This window comes from Oncorhynchus gorbuscha, linkage group LG03, assembly GCF_021184085.1.
Source record: "Oncorhynchus gorbuscha isolate QuinsamMale2020 ecotype Even-year linkage group LG03, OgorEven_v1.0, whole genome shotgun sequence".
Taxonomy (NCBI): Eukaryota; Metazoa; Chordata; class Actinopteri; order Salmoniformes; family Salmonidae; genus Oncorhynchus; species Oncorhynchus gorbuscha.
The window spans coordinates 99,280,591-99,292,720 of record NC_060175.1 but is presented as its reverse complement, the minus strand read 5'-3'; the positions used below and the strand labels follow the sequence as shown (position 1 = coordinate 99,292,720).

Below are 12,130 nucleotides of genomic sequence, written 5' to 3'. Positions count from 1 at the left end.
AGGATGTAGAGGTCTGTTCTCTACTATCTTCGTCATCCTTCCTTTCCTCTTCTCCTCGTTAAGATCATGGAGGCTTGTTGCCATCTTTACACTCATGCCTAACAATTCAAATGTACTAAAGGATCGGAAGTGTTCTCTAATCTTCTTACTTCCGTTTGATTGCACAGCTGGAGCACCACACAGCGCGGTCGTTTGCCTCGTCCGACCCTGAGGACATGGACCTGATGCAGGACTACCCCCAGGAGAGGAAGTACCCTGGAGAGGTCACCACCCCAAACTTCAAGGTCCAGTTCCAACAAGCCAAGGACTGCAAGAAAGACCTGCTCCTGTAAGTCAATGATCTACAGTCCTTGAAATAAAGGTGTTACGTAGCACCAGAAAGGGTTCTTCGGCTGTCTCCATAGGGGAACTCTTTGAAGAACCTCTTTTGGTTCCAGGTAGAACCCTTTTGGCATCCATGTAGAACCCTTTCCACAGAGGGTTCTACTTGGAACAAAAAAATGGTTGTCATATGGGGACAGCCGCAGAACCCTTTTGGAACCACATTTTCTAAGAGTTTGTCAATTCCCCCTGGAGGAGCGGCTGCACAACACATCCATTTAGTCTTCCACGTCTCCCCCTTTCCCCTGAGATACTGTCATTCACCATTCCTCTCCTCTCCTCTCTCCTTCTCTCCTCTCTCCTTCTCTCTCCTCTCCTCTCCTCTCCTCTCCTCCTCTCCTCTCCTCTCCTCTCCTCTCCTCTCCTCTCCTCTCCTCTCCTCTCCTCTCCTCCTCTATGTTCCTCTCCTTTCTTTTCCTCCCCTCCCCTCTACTCTCCTCTTCTCTGTTCATCTCTCTCCTCTCCTCTCTTCTCCTCTCCTCTCCTCCTCTATGTTCCTCTCCTTTCTTTTCCTCCCCTCCCCTCTACTCTCCTCTTCTCTGTTCCTCTCCTCTCCTCTCATCTCTTCTCTTCTCCTCTCCCTCTCCTCTCCTCTCCTCTCCTTCTCTCTCCTCTCCTCTCCTCTCCTCTCCTCTCCTCTCCTCTCCCTCTCCTCTCCTCTCCTCTCCTCTCCTCTCCTCTCCTCTCCTCTCCTCCTCTATGTTCCTCTCCTTTCTTTTCCTCCCCTCCCCTCTACTCTCCTCTTCTCTGTTCCTTTCTCTCCTCTCCTCTCTTCTCCTTTTCTCTCCTCCTACTCTCTCCTCTCTATATCTGTCTCCAGGTGCCCCACTCCTGGCTGTGACGGCAGTGGCCACATCACTGGAAACTATGCATCCCATCGCAGGTAGGGTATGCCCCTCTATATAGCACAGGCCCTGAATGATGTAGTCACACTGTATACAGGAACCACAGTGGCTACCTACTGATTTAGATGAAGATTGCATCCATAATAGAACATTTTCCTTCATGGCTGTTTTCTATTTTCAAAATACTTTTCCAATGACCTTGAATTATATTCTATCTTTGATTTTTCCTCCTTTAACACTTTCTCTTCTCTTTCTCTTTTCCCTCTCTTTCTCTCTCCTCTCTCTCCCTTCAGTCTGTCTGGCTGTCCTCTTGCTGATAAGAGTCTTCGTTCCCTAATGGCGGCCCACTCTGCTGAGCTCAAGTATGTCCGTTTCCAACTGGGCTTTCCCCTTTTTCAAGTCATTGGCTCAATGCTAAATTCGATTTCCTTCTATTTCTGCTGTTTTTACTGGGACTGCTAACGCTACTCTTGCTGCATCTGTCCTTGTAATTCCCCTGCCCCCGTTTCCACATAAAAAAAACTACTCCTACACCCTCACACACATCGGTTGCTATGGTGCAAATGTAACGCTTCTATTTGTCGGTGCGCTGACATTTAACCTGTTCCCTTGATTTCCCAGGTGCCCCACTCCAGGATGTGATGGTTCAGGACATAACACTGGAAACTACGCCTCCCACAGAAGGTACAGAGCTCATCAGTGGACTACCAACCTACGTCCACCATCCCTACCTTCCTTCCATCTCATATGAGAAACAGTCGCAAAACGACCTTCTCTCTCCCTCTCCCTCCCTCTCTCCCCCTCTCCCTCTCCCTCCCTCTCTCTCAACCTCCCTCTCCCTCTCCCTCTCTCCCTCTCCCTCTCCCTTCTCCCTCCCTCTCTCTCAACCTCCCTCTCCCTCTCCCTCTCCCTCTCCCTCTCCCTCTCCCTCTCCCTCTCCCTCTCCCTCTCCCTCTCCCTCTCCCTCTCCCTCCCTCTCCCTCTCCCTCTCTCTCTGTCCCCCTCTCCCCCTCTCTCTCTCTCTCTTTCTCTCTCTCTCTCTCTCTGTCTCTCTCCCTCTCTCTGTCTCTGTCTCTCTCTCTGTCTCAGTCTCTGTCTCTCTCCCTCTCTCTGTCTCTCTCTATCTCTCTCTGTCTCTCTCTCCCTCTCTCTCTCTCACACACAGACACACAAGGCCAGAGAAGCTTAGAAAGAGATCATGGTAGTTTCAGGCAGGACTCATACACCCAAACACAATTGTGAAAATTATTATTCTTAATTTTTATTTTTTTATGTATATGCTTAAGTTTTTTTTTTTTTTTTTTACTACTTTGTTGGATTTCAAATAGCTGTTTTGGTTTCTTTTTTTCTTCTTCTTTTTTAAAAACATTGCACTTTCTTTCGGCATTCGAATCAAAACATTAAGATGCTTCCCATATAATGTTCCATCCCTTTTGTCAAACAGTAACGTCTCCACCATAGAAGACGATTGTTCAAGGTGTTTTTCCACCCTTTTTTCATCGGCTTCATACTTTGTGTTTTCAGTTTGTCTGGGTGCCCCCGTGCCAAGAAAGGTGGATTAAAAACATCTCCCACCAAGGACGACAAGGAGGACTCCGAGCTCTTAAAGTTCGTACCACTAAAGAAAGCCACGGCCCTTTTTTCTTCCAATTAAGATATACGGTAAAAGTCACTTTCAAAAAGTTAAGGCAGTCACCCTGACCTCCGTGCAGAGGCAGGATGACCTGTCCCCAGTTTGTCTCCTAGAGATGACATCACACCTGGCTGAGACGCACTGCGCTGCCTGGGCTAACTCATAGTACTGTAGTTCATTGTAGTGTATTGCAGTGTAGATCAAAAAATGACATCTCGCATTTCTCTGAAATTGTCGTCAACTCTAAATGTTTGTTGACGACAGCCAATAAAAGACCTTGGCGTCTGTGTTTGTTGAATGTGCTTGGTTATGAAACCACAACATGATGCTATGCAACAGGTAGAGGTACCTATAGTGGAGTACCTATAATGTCAAACCTACGGCGGAGAAGTAACACTTTGTTTTTTAATCGGCCATGTTTTTGGACCCATAGTGAAATAGTACTAGCTACTGTAATGGTAGTCTTACACATATGTACTAAATATATGACATTATGTTATAACTATATGTACCGTTCACCTTGTGCTTTCCATCCCATCTCTCTCTATGAGTCTTATATCTATAGATATACTAACGTTTACACCTCTCTCTCTTCCCCTCCCTCTCTCCCCTACAGATGCCCCGTGCCAGGCTGTGACAGCCTGGGTCACATCAGTGGGAAGTACGCCACTCATCGCAGTGCCTATGGGTGCCCGCTAGCTGCCCGCAGGCAGAAGGAGGGGATGCTCAACGGTAACCCATTCTCCTGGAAGGCCTTCAAGACGGAGGCCCCCAACTGCCCCACCCCCGGCTGTGATGGATCAGGACACGCCAACGGCAGCTTCCTCACACACCGCAGGTACGGACCAATCACAACACAGAACATAGGGCAGCTTTCTCACACACCGCAGGTACGGACCAATCACAACACAGAACACAGGGCAGCTTCCTCACACACCGCAGGTACGGACCAATCACAACACAGAACATAGGGCAGCTTTCTCACACACCGCAGGTACGGACCAATCACAACACAGAACACAGGCCAGCTTCCTCACACACCGCAGGTACGGACCAATCACAACACAGAACATAGAGCAGCTTTCTCACACACCGCAGGTACGGACCAATCACAACACAGAACACAGGGCAGCTTCCTCACACACCGCAGGTACGGACCAATCACAACACAGAACATAGGGCAGCTTTCTCACACACCGCAGGTACGGACCAATCACAACACAGAACACAGGCCAGCTTCCTCACACACCGCAGGTACGGACCAATCACAACACAGAACATAGGGCAGCTTCCTCACACACTGCAGGTATGGACCAATCACAACACAGAACACAGGCCAACTTCCTCACACACCGCAGGTACGGACCAATCAGAACACAGAACATAGGCCAGCTTCCTCACACACCGCAGGTACGGACCAATCACAACACAGAACATAGGGCAGCTTCCTCACACACCGCAGGTACGGACCAATCACAACACAGAACATAGGGCAGCTTCCTCACACACCGCAGGTACGGACCAATCACAACACAGAACATAGGGCAGCTTTCTCACACACCGCAGGTACGGACCAATCACAACACAGAACATAGGGCAGCTTTCTCACACACCGCAGGTACGGACCAATCACAACACAGAACATAGGGCAGCTTCCTCACACACCGCAGGTACGGACCAATCACAACACAGAACATAGGGCAGCTTTCTCACACACCGCAGGTACGGACCAATCACAACACAGAACATAGGGCAGCTTTCTCACACACCGCAGGTACGGACCAATCACTACACAGAACATAGGGCAGCTTCCTCACACACCGCAGGTACGGACCAATCACAACACAGAACATAGGGCAGCTTTCTCACACACCGCAGGTACGGACCAATCACAACACAGAACATAGGGCAGCTTTCTCACACACCGCAGGTACGGACCAATCACAACACAGAACACAGGCCAACTTCCTCACACACCACAGGTATGGACAAATCACAACACAGAACACAGGCCAGCTTCCTCACACACTGCAGGTATGGACCAATCACAACACAGAACACAGGGCAGCTGACAGACAAATGATTACCACTGATTGCGTTCCAATTCTAAATGTATCATTTTGTGGTTCATTCATGGTTTTAAATACTTAACTTGATGAAATTGACCATCTTTATTCTTCCTGTTTGTAGTCTCTCTGGCTGTCCCAGAGCCTCCTTTGCCAGAAAGAAAGCCAAGATCCCTGGAGATGAATACCTGAGCACCAAGTTCAGGGCCAGCGACGGTAAGAGAACAACGGAATAGGGAATACCTTTATGTGACAGTCAATGTGTAGTCAATACCCAGCTAGCACATTTGGTTCCTTGGAAGTTGTGGGAACGTACAGTGCCTTGCGAAAGTATTCGGCCCCCTTGAACTTTGCGACCTTTTGCCACATTTCAGGCTTCAAACATAAAGATATAAAACTGTATTTTTTTGTGAAGAATCAACAACAAGTGGGACACAATCATGAAGTGGAACGACATTTATTGGATATTTCAAACTTTTTTAACAAATCAAAAACTGAAAAATTGGGCGTGCAAAATTATTCAGCCCCCTTAAGTTAATACTTTGACATACCCCGCTTGGGGTATGTCTCTATCAGTTTTGCACATCGAGAAACTGAATTTTTTTCCCATTCCTCCTTGCAAAACAGCTCGAGCTCAGTGAGGTTGGATGGAGAGCATTTGTGAACAGCAGTTTTCAGTTCTTTCCACAGATTCTCGATTGGATTCAGGTCTGGACTTTGACTTGGCCATTCTAACACCTGGATATGTTTATTTTTGAACCATTCCATTGTAGATTTTGCTTTATGTTTTGGATCATTGTCTTGTTGGAAGACAAATCTCCGTCCCAGTCTCAGGGCTTTTGCAGACTCCATCAGGTTTTCTTCCAGAATGGTCCTGTATTTGGCTCCATCCATCTTCCCATCAATTTTAACCATCTTCCCTGTCCCTGCTGAAGAAAAGCAGGCCCAAACCATGACGCTGCCACCACCATGTTTGACAGTGGGGATGGTGTGTTCGGGGTGATGAGCTGTGTTGCTTTTACTCCAAACATAACGTTTTGCATTGTTGCCAAAAAGTTCAATGTTGGTTTCATCTGACCAGAGCACCTTCTTCCACATGTTTGGTGTGTCTCCCAGGTGGCTTGTGGCAAACTTTAAACAACACTTTTTATGGATATCTTTAAGAAATGGCTTTCTTCTTGCCACTCTTCCATAAAGGCCAGATTTGTGCAATATACAACTGATTGTTGTCCTATGGACAGAGTCTCCCACCTCAGCTGTAGATCTCTGCAGTTCATCCAGAGTGATCATGGGCCTCTTGGCTGCATCTCTGATCAGTCTTCTCCTTGTATGAGCTGAAAGTTTAGAGGGACAGCCAGGTCTTGGTAGATTTGCAGTGGTCTGATACTCCTTCCATTTCAATATTATCGCTTGCACAGTGCTCCTTGGGATGTTTAAAGCTTGGCAAATCTTTTTGAATCCAAATCCGGCTTTAAACTTCTTCACAACAGTATCTCGGACCTGCCTGGTGTGTTCCTTGTTCTTCATGATGCTCTCTGCGCTTTTAACGGACCTCTGAGACTATCACAGTGCAGGTGCATTTATACGGAGACTTGATTACACACAGGTGGATTGTATTTATCATCATTAGTCATTTAGGTCAACATTGGATCATTCAGAGATCCTCACTGAACTTCTGGAGAGAGTTTGCTGCACTGAAAGTAAAGGGGCTGAATAATTTTGCACGCCCAATTTTTCAGTTTTTGATTTGTTAAAAAAGTTTGAAATATCCAATAAATGTCGTTCCACTTCATGATTATGTCCCACTTGTTGTTGATTCTTCACAAAAAAATACAGTTTTATATCTTTATGTTTGAAGCCTGAAATGTGGCAAAAGGTTGCAAAGTTCAAGGGGGCCGAATACTTTCGCAAGGCACTGTATGCTTTTGGTTTCACATTGGTTGTGGGAACGAAGTCATACATTAATCTGAATGTTTTATCGTTCTGAGAAAAGAAGTGAACATTTCCTATGTTCTGGGAACGTTTATCTTTGGTAGCAGAGAGGTTCTGAGAATGTTTTACTCTGGTTCCTTAAAAAAAATCTGGGAGGTTTTTATCAAATATAGGTCATTTAGAGGTTTTTGAATAGCTTCCTTAATAAAACGTTCACTGAATGTTTTATTAAGACTTTTAATAACACTGATAACTTATTTTGAGGTTAACTTTCTTTCTTTTTTACTCCAGGCATAGATAGGACCAATGATGTATATAAACTCTGGATTGGTGATGCTACTGTAGCTATTGGCCATTGACAGGCTTTGAAACCACTGGTCGGCCATATTGGTACTCCCCAGTAGGAGCAGTCCATCAAAGGAATGAATGGAATTCTAGATTATTTCAATTAAATGTAAAAAATTACATGTATTTAAGTATTTTTGTTGTTGTAGTGGGACATTTCCTGGGAAATGTTCTTGTTGCTTACAACCTCATGCTAATCGCATTAGCCTACGTTAGCTCAGCCGTTCTGTGGAAGGGACACCGAACCCGAAGAAGTTTTAAAATCAGGTGTGGTCAATTAGTGGGCACGGCCAACACACCTGAACACACTTAACAAGAGAGAGGATAATGCATTTCTAAAGCTTCCAAAATATGTTTTACAACGGTGGAGGAGTGCCAAGATGGAGATGCAGTGGCTTCAACACAGCACCCCCTATTAGTTATCTAGAGTATATATATACACATATAAATCACTGGATAGGACACATGGAAATGATTTTAATTTGGCATTAATCATGCAAACATTTTATTTATTTATTGTGGCATGGCCTCAGTGAGATTCAGACCTGTAATCTTCTGTTCTCTGTCCATGGAATTAGTCCACTGCGACACAAGGATGGAGATGGCATGCCATGTTGTTTTATGTATACAAAGCTGTTCATTGTAGTCTATTCAAACAGACCCCGTTTTAAAGGAAACAAGCACTCATTAAGATCAGGTGTGATCAATTAGTGGGCGCGGCCAGGATAGAGAGTTTTGTTGATTCTGCGACAGGAATGTTTTTAAATAACATTCTTAGAACATTCTATGAACATTACTAAAGTTTTCTTGTGGTTTTTATGAAAATCTTTCTTATAGTTCTCGGAACAATTTGAGAACAGTACTTTAAACAGAACCGTGAGGGAACCTGTATGAAACGATACGCTGAAGTACTCAAATTCTCAAAGGAGAATGTTGTTTTCTTAATGTTCTCTGAACTATTTGAGAACATTCCCAATGTCAAACCAGTTGGAGAACGTTCCTAAAACATTACCAACATGTTAATTAAATGTCACCATATTTGAACGTTTAGGAAACGTTCTGTTCAAGTAATGAAATTCAAGAAAATATAAATGATGAATAAATATCACGCTCCTTATACGTCCCGAGGACATTCCAAAGCCAAGTAACTATCCTGCACCGTTCCCAGAACGTTGTGGGAAGGTTGTGAAATAACCATAGGACAACCACGCTCTCGTCAAGCTTTAAGAAACATATGGTTCTCACTACATTATGTGCTAGCTGGGTACAGTTTATCAAACTAGGAGGGCCCATTTCTCCTGTCCTCTCTTATAACCTTATGCATCTCAAACATCTCTTCCCTTCCATCCTGTAGTTCTGAACAATGACGAGGACATCAAGCATCTCAACAAGGAGATCAATGAGCTCAACGAGACCAACAACGAGATGGAGACAGACATGGTGAACCTGCAAACACAGGTGTGTGTGTGTGTGCGTGCGTGCGTGCGTGCGTGCGTGCGTGCGTGCGTGCGTGTGTGCGTGTGTGCGTGTGTGTGTGCGTGCGTGCGTGTGTGTGTGTGTGTGTGTGTGTGTGTGTGTGTGTGTGTGTGTGTGTGTGTGTGTGTGTGTGTGTGTGTGTGTGTGTGTGTGTGTGTGTGTGTGTGTGAACGCTCATGTTTTAAAACCTCATACTCCCTACATTGTGATTTATTGTAAAATGCCTGAGCTCAAGTAAATCTATATACTGTATGTGTAAATAACTGTTGTGCTGTGGTGCAGATCTCATCCATGGAGGAGAACCTGAAGAACATTGAGGTGGAGAACAAGCTGATTGAGGAGCAGAACGAGACGCTCTTCATGGAGCTATCTGGCCTCAGCCACGCCCTGATCCGCAGCCTGGCCAACATCCGCGTCCCACACATGGTGAGTTATATACCATTTATATACAGTTAGATACAGTACTGATAAAGCTGTGGCCGAGTCTCGAACATGCAGACACATACTAATACACGCACTGAACAGAAACTAACACTAACACACTGACACACTGACACACTGACACAAACACACAAACACACAATCACACTTAACACACTAACACAAAAACACAAACACACAAACACACAATCACACTAACACACTAACACAAACACACAAAAACACAGACACACAGACACAAAAACACAAACACACAAACACACAGACACACTGACACACTGACACACTGACACAAAAACACAAACACACAAACACACAAACACACAATCACACTTAACACACAAAAACACAGACACACAGACACAAAAACACAAACACACATTAAAGGGCGCTGTACTTCAGCGCCAGCTGTGCCATCAGAGTCCCTGGGTTCGCGCCCAGGCTCTGTCGTAACCGGCCGCGCCCGGGAGGTCCGTGGGGCGACTCACAATTGGCCTAGCGTCATCCGAGTTAGGGAGGGATTGATCGGTAGGGAAATCCTTGTCTCATCGTGCACCAGCGACTCCTGTGGCAGGCCGGGCGCAGTGTGCGCTAACCAAGGTTGCCAGGTGCACGGTGTTTCCTCCGACACATTGGTGCGGCTGGCTTCTGGGTTGGAGGCGCGCTGTGTTAAGAATCAGTGCGGCTTGGTTGGGTTGGGTATCGGAGGACGCATGACTTTCAACCTTCGTCTCTCCCGAGCCCGTACGGGAGTTGTAGCGATGAGACAAGATAGTAGCTACTACAACAATTGGATACCACGAAATTGGGGAGAAAAAGGGGTAAATTTAAAATAAAATAAAACACAAACACAAACACACTAACAAACAAAATTCCTTGTTTTTCGCATCACAGCAGGAGCCAATCACTGAGCAGAATTTCGACAGATACGTGAGCACCCTGACTGACATGTACACCAACAAGGAGTGCTTCCAGAACCCGGAGAACAAGGCTCTGCTGGAGAGCATCAACAAGGCTGTGAAGAGCATCAAGGTGTGAAAACCTCCACGGGGAAGAAGAGTGAAAACACCTAAAAGGAGAGAGTTGGCGTCAAGAGACTAGAGTATATTTAAAGAGAATACGAATACAAAAAGGGCATTCAGGTTTTATAAATGGCAACTTAAATTAAACCCAGGGAGCATTCTGTAAAGAAGAAAACGTAACTAGGACCAAAATCCAAACATGCTGCTGCTGGGATCGGAAGGAGGAAGTGGAATGGAACCAAATCCTTCGGGTTTGAATTGATGTTTTGTTTCTTTGTTTTATGTTACCTTCATCGTTTTCATGTATGTCCTGTTTGGGAGGCATCTCTGTTTGGGAGGCATCTCTGTTTGGGAGGCATCTCTGTTTTGGAGGTATCTCTGTTTGGGAGGCATCTCTGTTTGGGAGGCATCTCTGTTTGGGAGGCATCTCTGTTTTGGAGGTATCTCTGTTTGGGAGGCATCTCTGTTTGGGAGGCATCTCTGTTTTGGAGGTATCTCTGTTTGGGAGGCATCTCTGTTTGGGAGGCATCTCTGTTTTGGAGGCATCTCTGTTTGGGAGGCATCTCTGTTTTGGAGGCATCTCTGTTTTGGAGGCATCTCTGTTTGGGAGGCATCTCTGTTGTATCTCTGTTTTGGAGGCATCTCTGTTTTGGAGGCATCTCTGTTGTATCTCTGTTTTGGAGGTATCTCTGTTTTGGAGGTATCTCTGTTTCGGAGGCATCTCTGTTTCGGAGTTATCTTTTTGACTGTCCCAATTCATACTGTAATTCAAGGTTTAGTTCAGCAACAATTTGGAGAAGAAAGAAAGAAAGAATGAAGGATAGAAGTAGTGGTATGATGCCAGATAAGACAGATGGTATGACCTGCCGACATGAGGTGAAGAAAACACACTGGAAAACTGTCCACATTGTGTCCCAGAGAAGATACGAAGGCTTCAGAAATGTTGTTCTGGGGCAGGATAAGGTGAGAGTGCTTGTGGATGAGTGGGTACTGTGTGATACTGAGCACTACAGCACTCCTATTGTGTAGAAGTGAATGGAGAATCCCTGAACTCTGGGGTCTTCTTGAGCAATGGTTCATGTGCTTAGTGTTGTCACTGCAGCAAGATGTCAACATGACTCCATGTCTTGTCTCAATTCAGAGGAAAACAGCTCTTCAAGCGAATCACTGGTTTCTTTTTCCTCTTTTGAAAATCAACAACCTTCTGTATATATCTGATGGAAGATCTGAGAGCAACAGATACAGCCTTCTTTCTTTGAGCTGAACAGTAATGGTAATGGAGTGCACACTTGTCTATTCCTGTTAGTTTGTGGTACAATATTTATTGTTATAGAAATTATTTACATTTGTGAATACGCAAATTGTAATGTATTGTCATTTTATGTGTATTTATTTGATTTGGTCTATTTATTTTAAAAAAAATGTAATGTATATTTAGTAAATCAAACGATGCAACCCTGCTGGTCGATCATGCCATAAAGATTCAAAATAGGGAGTCTTCTACATCAATATTTAAAAAGCTATTTAGACAACTGTCCACACTTGATTATTTTATATATCTTATTTTATTTTAAATCATTTGTAAACATTTTTAATTGCAGATATTTTATAAATGACAATGTTTTGATAATTTTATAAAGGTTTTCTCCTTCATTTATGTTATTTCTTTTATCTGTATCTTCAGATACCCACGACTTAAAAAGAAAGTATGTATTTATTATTTATTTCATATTAAATATTGATATGATTGTATATTTATTTGGTTATTTATGTGTGTGTTGTGATGGCTGAGTATCAGTAGTCTTAAAATCCATTTCTAATATTTAAATAAAAAATGTAAAACCATGCTCAGAAAGAATAGATAGAATATTGTTCGATTACGTAGTCTTTCCTAGATATATCAGCAGTTGTAAAAGCAAAATAACCAACAAATGCAATCACTGTTCTGGTGGTGTCAGAGTGGCTTTGTGTCATCGATGATTTATTTGC

At 44.3% G+C, this 12,130-nt stretch overlaps 1 protein-coding gene across 5 annotated transcripts in view; it reads left to right on the top strand.

Moving 5' to 3' along the window:
• LOC124032355 (myelin transcription factor 1-like) overlaps nt 1-11,893 on the top strand; it is a 35,564-nt gene extending 23,671 nt beyond the window's left edge. For 2 of the 5 annotated variants that reach the window (XM_046344695.1, XM_046344694.1), the window contains exons 8-18: nt 1-11; nt 168-328; nt 1,202-1,264; nt 1,520-1,588; nt 1,848-1,910; nt 2,751-2,834; nt 3,476-3,697; nt 5,050-5,141; nt 8,557-8,660; nt 8,961-9,104; nt 10,014-11,893. The exon at nt 1-11 is cut by the window's left edge and continues 226 nt beyond it. In XM_046344695.1, the coding sequence (XP_046200651.1) occupies nt 1-11; nt 168-328; nt 1,202-1,264; nt 1,520-1,588; nt 1,848-1,910; nt 2,751-2,834; nt 3,476-3,697; nt 5,050-5,141; nt 8,557-8,660; nt 8,961-9,104; nt 10,014-10,157 (1,157 nt within the window). In that variant the 3' untranslated portion in view covers nt 10,158-11,893. The remainder of the gene's footprint in view (nt 12-167; nt 329-1,201; nt 1,265-1,519; nt 1,589-1,847; nt 1,911-2,750; nt 2,835-3,475; nt 3,698-5,049; nt 5,142-8,556; nt 8,661-8,960; nt 9,105-10,013) is intronic. The other 3 variants (XM_046344696.1, XM_046344697.1, XM_046344698.1) reach the window with 3 other exon arrangements.
• Nucleotides 11,894-12,130: the final 237 nt, after the last annotated feature.